The sequence below is a fragment of the Panthera uncia genome, chromosome A2 (genome assembly GCF_023721935.1).
Source record: "Panthera uncia isolate 11264 chromosome A2, Puncia_PCG_1.0, whole genome shotgun sequence".
In the NCBI taxonomy this organism is placed as follows: domain Eukaryota; kingdom Metazoa; phylum Chordata; class Mammalia; order Carnivora; family Felidae; genus Panthera; species Panthera uncia.
Window position 1 is genome coordinate 10,229,886 of NC_064816.1, and position 8,628 is coordinate 10,238,513.

The window sequence follows — 8,628 nt, forward strand, 5'->3', positions numbered from 1 at the left end:
CATTTTGAAAAATCCCCTTTGGTTGTTATACATTGTATAATTTCTTTTGTCATACTCAGGTTTATTCCCTTTGCACATTTTTCTAGAGGAATATTCAATCATAAAAATAGTAAAAAAAAAAATACCACCCATTTCTTCTTAAGACACACTGGTTTTTTTTCCAGCTTTGTTAATTATTCTTGGCATCAAGGGTATGTAACTGGGGCTGGAATGCTGCCAGAATCAGGGAAGCTTTCTCCTCATCACAGTCTCTCAGGGACAATTGGAGCTTATTAGATCTTTTTTTCCCCTGTGTCCATTTCTTTCCTCCCTGTGTTTTTGGAACTGCTTCCTTATGTTTCTTTAAATACAGGACGCATGATGATTATATTAAAATGAAGCCTGATGTTTACATGTCCATGGGAAGCTTACTAACTAGAATTTAGGTACTATTTACGCATTCTTTAGGGTAAAGGTAATCTTATGTTGAGTTTGCCTTGTATCATTTCTTTTAAAATTATGATGGCTGGGGGTGAGAAAAGCATGATAGTAACGCAGTGCCCGAAGGCCATAGCGCACTCTGTATTTTTGTGTGTTCGTGTGTGTGCGGTGTGTGTTGTGGAGTACAAGCAGTCCTCAGGGCAATGAGTTCATATACTCCAATATGTGACCCTTAAATGCCAGGATGTTAAGCATAGATGGAAATAAGGAAGGGATCTATCTCAATTCACAGAATACCTTAGAACAAAACTAATAAAATGCCAAGCACACCATGGAAGGAAGGACTCCCTGTGTCTTGAAGTTTCAACAGTGGTGGGAGAGCCACCTTGCCCCTCAGCATTCTCTGCCAACACCTCTCATCCCTATTCATTCCCTCCCCACGCTGACTTCATTGTGAGATTTGAATATCTAGACTAAACACCTTCTCCAGGGTCTTGGCTCTGTTTCCCCTGCAGGGCACACGCTTCCCCCAATATCCTCCTGCCTCCTGCTAAATCTTTCTGGAAGCCTCTGTTAAAGTGTCACCTTCTTTGCAGTCTTCCTAAACACCTATTTAAAAAAAGAGCCCTCCCCATCCACTCCTTTTTACGCCCACTTTTTTCCTTCACAGCACCTGTCACCATCTGACAGGGAGCTGTATGGACTTAGATTGTATGGATTTTTCTTTTTTTTTCTCCAAGTTCTTATTCAAATTCCAGCTAGTTAACATACAGTGTAATACTAGTTTGAGGTGTAGAATTTAGTGATTCAACACTTACATACAACACTTACATACCTGCTCATCACAGGTGCCCTCCTTAGGTTAAATCCCCTATTTAACCCATCCCCCCACCCCTCCAGCAACACTCAGTTTGTTCTCTAGAGTTAAGAGTCTGTTTCTTGGTTTGCCTCTCTCCCCCCCCCCACCATGTTTAGTTTATTTCATAAATTCCACATATCAGTGAAATCATATGGTATTTGTCTTTCTCTGACTGACTTATTTTGTTCAGCATAATACTCTCTAGCTCCATCCACATCATTGTAAATGGCAAGATTTCATTCTTTTCCTTCTTTTTTATGGGTAAGTAATATTAGTGTGTGTGTGTGTGTGTGTGTGTGTGTGTACCACACCTTCCTTATCCATTCATCAGTCAATGGATATTTGGCCTCTTTCCATAATTTGACTATTGTAGATAATACTGCTATAAACATCAGGATGCGTGTATCCCTTCAAATTAGTATTTTTCTATCCTTTGGGAAAGTATTTAATAATACAACCTATGGAATGGGAGAATATATTTGCAAAAAACATATCGGATAAATGGTTAACATCCAAATATATGTAGGACTTATCAAACTCAACAGCCAAAAAACAAATAATCTAGTTAAAAAATGGGCAGAAGACATGAATAGACATTTTTGCAAAGAAGATATCCAGATGGCTAACAGACACAAGAAAAGATGCTCAACATCACTCATCATCAGGAAAATGCAAATCAAAAATACAATAAGATATCACTTTACCCCTGTCAGAATGGCTAAACTTAACACAGGAAACAGAAGATGTTGGTGGGGATGTAGAGAAAGGGGAACCCTTTCACACTATTGGTGGGAAGGCACACTGGTGCCGTCCTATGGAAAACAGTATGAAGATTCCTCAAAAAGTTTTTAAAAAAAGAACTACCCTATGGCCCAGCAGTCACACTACTAGGTATTTACCTAAAGAATACAAAAATAAAAAATCAAAGGGATACATGCACCCAGATGTTTATAGCAGCATTATTTACAAATTATGGAAATAGCCCAAGTGTCCATTGGCTGATGAATAGATAAAGAAGCTGTGGTATATATATACAATGAAATACAGCCATCAAGAAGAATGAAAACTTGCCCATTTGCAATGACATGGATGGAACTAGGACGTATTATGCTAAGTGAGATGTCAGTCAGAGAAAAACAAATACCATATGATTTCACTCGTATGTGGAATTTAAGAAACAAAACAAATGAGCAAAGGTGAAAATGGGAGAGAGAGACAAATCAAGAAACACACTCTTTTATAGAGAACAAACTTACCAGAGGGGAGGTGGGGGTGGGCGGGTAAAATAGCTGATGGGGGTAATTAAGGAGCACCCTCTTGATGTATAGAGCACTAGGTGATGTATAGAAGTGTTGAATCACTGTATTGTACACCTGAAACTAATATTACACTGTATGTTAACTAACTGGAATTTATTTTTGTTTTTGTTTTCTTACTTTTTTATTTTTATTTTCTTTTTTTTAATCTGAAATTTATTGTCAAGTTGGTTTCCATACAACACCCAGTGCTCATCCCAACAGGTGCCCTCCTCAATGCCCATCACCCACTGGAATTTAAATAAAAACTTTAAAAAATAAAAAAGAAATAAAGGGCAATAAGTTAACAAAACCTATTTGCTTGAAAATTAATCACGTTATTTTTTTTCTTCCCTAGTAGTCAACTCCACCACATGGAACTAGGCAATGATACACAAATTTCAGAGTTTCTTCTTCTGGGATTTTCAGAGGAACCAGAACTGCAGCCCCTCATATTTGGGCTTTTCCTCTCCATGTACCTGATCACTGTGTTTGGAAACCTGCTCATCATCCTGGCCGTCAGCTCTGACTCCCACCTCCACACACCCATGTACTTCTTCCTGGCCAACCTGTCCTTTGTAGACATTTGCTTCACCTCCACCACCGTCCCGAAGATGCTGGTGAACATCCAGACCCAGAGCAAAGTCATAACCTATGAGGACTGCATCACCCAGATGTATTTTTTCCTACTCTTTGCGGGATTGGACAACTACATCCTGACTGTGATGGCCTATGACCGATTTTTGGCCATCTGTCACCCCCTGCACTACATGGTCATCATGAACCCCCGGCTCTGTGGGCTGCTGGTTCTGGTGTCTTGGATCATGAGTGTCCTGCATTCCTTGTTACAAACCTCAGTGGTGCTGTGACTGTCCTTCTGTACAGACTTGGAAATCCCTCACTTCTTCTGTGAAATTAAACAGGTGGTCCAACTTGCCTGTTCTGACACCTTTCTTAATGACATTGTGATGTATTTTGGAGCTGGGTTGCTGGGTGGGGGTCCCCTTGCTGGGATCCTTTACTCTTATTCTAAGATAGTTTCTTCCATATGTGGCATCTCATCAACTCAGGGCAAGTATAAAGCATTTTCCACCTGTGCATCCCACCTTTCTGTGGTCTCCTTATTTTACTGTACGAGCCTAGGTGTGTACCTTAGCTCAGCTGCTACCCAGAGCTCCCACTCGGGTGCCACGGCCTCGGTGATGTACACGGTGGTCACGCCCATGCTGAACCCCTTCATCTACAGCCTGAGGAACAGAGACATAAAGAGGGCTCTGAAAAAATCCTTTGGAAAGGAAACTATGAAAGGACCAATTGCCCTGGGGCAATTGCACCTGATGGCAGAACTCAAAGCTTGAGAGCCAGAAATGGCAATTCTTTGATCAGATTGTGGAAGTAGAAGTTGCTACTTCTGTTGATTTCCTGGAACATCCCTTTCTTCAACATCAATGTCTCTGTACACTTTAGGTAACATACTGTATTACCCTTTCTGCGCTCTGGTGTTTAACAGTGTTTCCCTTAGTTGTTTTCCTCCTCTTCTGAATTCATTCCCAATTTTGGACGATATTGGAAATTCCCATTTATTCTGTGAGATTCTACAGATTTGTTAAGAATACCCTTTTCTTAAGTGAAATATATCATCCTGAGCAGTTTTTCTTTTCTTTTACTAAAAAATAATCATGAGTTGTACTACACGATGGAGAAAAAACACATTTGGCCCAAATTATAAAATTCCATAAGAGACAAAAGTCTGAAAGCACAACTCACCACTTCTGTGTCCATCATTCCTTTAGATATCTGTTCTTCCTGAAAATGTAGACTTTAACCTATGGTGTGTTTTATAACAAGTCATTGGGCTTTATTCTCCTCCTTAGGATACTGTTTTCTTATTCAGTGTTCACGTAATCACTAGCAAAAGTGATAATCAGATACATGTCTCCAGGTGTAATCTACATAGAAACACAAATTCCAAGAAATAATTTGACATAATATGGCCACAGAGTCAGAGATGAAGCAAAATTTCAGTCATGCATCTGTTACTATGCTAACGAATGTTTTCCTGCTACACATTTGCTTATTGACGATGTGAGACTGGCATCCATGTGTCAGGGGGTCTATCACTGGGGTCAAAAATCATTTGCATACTTACGTTTCCTATTTCCTTGTGTTTCTGTTTCTTCCTGAAAACGTCCATGTCTCCCTAAAACTATGATTCACTGGAGTACAATTGCATACGATAAGCTGCATATATTTAATGTATACAATTTGCTGAATTACGGGAGGCATACAAAAATTAAGTTTATAGGGAAACATGGGACTGTCTCTGCAGGGCGAGGGGTGAGACTCTTGCAGCGAAGGACACAGAAAGGGGACACCCTGGCCTCTGTGCCACTGCTCACACTTTGTCCTTGTTGCAGATGCCCTCCTGAGGGGCATCCCACAACCCACTTGATGAGTGCCATGTAGGACCAGGAGATGGAACAGAAGAGTGACATACTACTTATGAAGGAGATGAAAGTTTCATGGAATTGAGTCCAGTTGCATTTCAATATAGGAGAGGTGACAATGGTGATCCCAGAAACTTCTCTTTTTTTAATATCTATTTATTTGGGGGACAGCGCAAGCAGGGGAGGTGCAGAGAGAGAGAAGGAGACACAGAATCCGAAGCAGGCTCCAGGCTCTGAGCTGTCAGCACAGAGCCCGATGTGGGGCTCGAACTCACAAACTGTCAGATCATGACCTAAGCTAGAGTGGACGCTCTACTGATTGAGCCACCCAGGTGTCTCCCAAAGCCTTCTTGAAAGAGATTTCCTGGAAAGGGGCATGCTTTTGCACTGCTAGTGAGAATGCAAACTGGTGCAGCCACTCTGGAAAATAAGATGAAGATTCCTCAAAAATGAGAACTGGAGCTACCCTACAACCCAGCAATGGCACTATGAGGTATTTATCCAAAGGACACAAAAATGCTAATTAAAAGGGGCACATGCATCCCAATGTTTATAGCAGTACAATCAACCATAGCCAAATTATGGAAAGAGCCCAAATGCCCATCAACTGTTTAATGAATAAAGATGATGTGTCGTATGTGTGTGTGTGTATATATATATATACATATATATACATAGGTATACATATATATACATATATGTATAGCTATATATATATAAACATATATATACACATATATGTGTGTATATGTGTATATGTGTGTGTGTGTATATATATATATATATATATATATATATATATATATAATTGAATATTACTCAGCGGTCAAAAGGAATGAAATATTGCCAGTTGCAACACGTGGACAGAACCAGAAAGTACCATGCTAAGCAAAATAATTCAGAAGAAAACAAATATCCTATGGTTCCACATATGTAGAATTTAAGAAACAAAACAGATGAACATAAGGGAAATGAAGGAAAAATAAGATAAAAAGAGAGAAGGAGGCAAACCATAAGAGATTCTTAAATACAGAGAACAAACTGAGGGTTGCTGGAGGGGAGGTGGGTGGGGGGTGGACTAAATGAATGATAGGCATAAAGGAGGGCACATGTTCAGATGAGCGCTGGGTGTTATATATAAGTGATGAATCACTAAATTCCACTCCTGAAATCATTATCACCCTATATGTTAACTAACTTGGATTCAAATAAAATTTAAACTTTTATAAAACACCTTTTTTTGTAAAAACGTTTTAAGCTGAAAGTTCATGAAGAGATCTGGTTGTATGAAATTATTTGCACACACTCGCCTTAATAAAAGGTGAAATGTTAAAGAAAAAAAAAGATTATATACTACATGACTCCCTTTGGGTATAATTCAAAAAGATGCACAGTAAGTTTTAACTGCTTTGTCATGTTATTGTTAACATTTCATCACCCTGAGCCTCAATTTCCCTATTTCTGAAGGGAATGTGGGGCAATGAACCCTAACTTCAGGCAGGTGGTGTCAGGAATAAATGAAACGTGTAGAAGCACTTTGTCGAGTCCAAAGAAAATGTTCGAGGTTAGGAGTCTGAGTATGTATATGTGTGTGTACATTTGTATACATGTTTCTGTCAAATAAATGTATCCACACACATATGGGTAGACATCAGAGAGTTATTGAAATCCCAACTGTTATGTTGAAAGAAAACCTGAAAGTTGGAGGGGATAAAAATGAAAAGGATAAACATTCGAATCAACATAAAATAGAAAGAATGTAGAATTTTGACACAAAAGTTTAAAGTAGAGTGAAAGACCTTAATTTTAATAGGGAAATGTTTTCTATCTCAAATTTTCAAAGGCCTCCGAGTCAAAACCACGTTTACATTTATGCAGTGGGATATCACTGTCCAGCGAATGAGGCAATATATCTCCAAACTAAAACTAGTTTTCTCTTTCCATTTAATGTGGGATGTCCATACCAAATGCCTTGACCCAAGGGAAAGTTCACCGAATGAGCTGAAATGCTCAAACTCTGTTCCTACAAGCAATATTTTTCCAAACAAATGTCTGTAATCAATTCCTGTTGCTGCAGAAACAAATGATCACACTCGTGGCTTAACACAAAGATTTATCCGAAGTTTGTGGAAGGTCAGAAGCCTGAAATGGGTCTCATTGGGCTAATATCAAGAGGTCTACAGGGCTGTGATCCTTCTGGACACTCTAGAGGAGAATTCACTCCATTTCCTTTTTCCCTTTTTAGTGGCTACCTGCATTTCTTATCTTATGGCCCTTCTTCCAACGTCAAAGCCAACAGCGTAGAGTCTGAAAATGTCTCTCTGATTCCAAATCTTTTTCCTCCCCCTCCCACATTTGGAGGACACCTGTGATTACACTAGTTCCATCCAGATAATCCAGGCCAATCTTTTTTATATAAAGATCAGTGATTAGCAGCTTTATGCCATCTACTGGCCACATTCCCCTTGCTCTGTAAACAAATATTTTCAAAAGTTCTTTGGATTGGGACACCTTTGGAAGCCTACAAAGTGTTTTTTTCAAATATAAAATAATTGATGTCACTGATTGACCATAGAATTCATCAACACCTATAGAATTGTGTGAAAAACATTTCTTTCAGGGGCATCTGGGTGGCTCAGTCAGTTAACTGTCCAATTCTTGACCTTGGCTCAGGTCATGATCTCATGGTTAGTGAAATCAAGCCCAACAGCTGTCTCTATGATGACAGCCTCTCTCTCTCTCTCTCTCTCTCTCTCTCTCTCTCCTTCTCTCTCAAAATAAAGATAAATATTAAAAGAAAACAATTTTTCTTTCAAAATGACAAACACAGAAGATTCTTGGTGGAGAAGACCTAAAACTACCTACATGTGACTCTAACACAGGAGCACAGACTTGCTCTCTACCTGTGATCCATAGATCAGAACATGCAATATCATCACCACCTGGTTGTTTGTAGAAGGACAAACTCCCTGGAATCCCGGAGACCTGATGAATCAGGTCAGGGCATTTTAACTACAAACTTTGGTGGTTTGTACACACAATGAAGATAGAGCCGTATTTTTCACCTACTCACTGTTGACATTTGGAGCTGGATAAATATTTGTGCTGGGTGCTGTCCTTTGGGTTATAGAGGTTTGACAGCATCCCTTAAGACACAGCCAAATATCCACAGAGGCAAAATCATGCCTGATTGAAAACCATGGTGCTGAGGTTTGAGAAGTGGAAGTATCATGAGAGAAATCCAATTAAGGATTCATCCAGTATTACATTTATAACTGTGGTCTTAGGATTTGTAATAAAAAATATATATTTGGGGAGAGGAGTTAAGATGGCAGAGCAGCATGGAGACCCTGAGCTTGTCTCATCCCTGAAACACAGCTAAATCAGCACGAAACCATTTTGAACACCTAGGAAATGGATCCGATGATTAACACAACAGTCTGCGTGACTTGAGCCACAGAACTCAGCAAGTGCGTGGGGCAGAGAGGTGAACCGGGGGAGAAAAAAAAAGGCTGCAGAGGGTAGGGAGCCATTTGCAGGGAGAAGACAGAGAGAAAAAGGGAAAGGGGAAGAGAACGGCATATCAGGATGGTGCAAGAAAAGCAGC

General features: G+C 39.7%; 1 protein-coding gene across 1 annotated transcript; it reads left to right on the top strand.

The window, feature by feature from the left end:
- Positions 1 to 2,939: 2,939 nt before the first annotated feature.
- LOC125928742 (olfactory receptor 7A17-like) lies at positions 2,940 to 3,932 on the top strand. Its single transcript, XM_049639415.1, has 2 exons — positions 2,940 to 3,395; positions 3,681 to 3,932. The coding sequence occupies exons 1-2, from the start codon at positions 2,949 to 2,951 to the stop codon at positions 3,930 to 3,932; spliced, it is 699 nt and encodes a 232-aa protein (XP_049495372.1). The 5' UTR covers positions 2,940 to 2,948.
- The last annotated feature ends 4,696 nt before the right edge of the window (positions 3,933 to 8,628 follow it).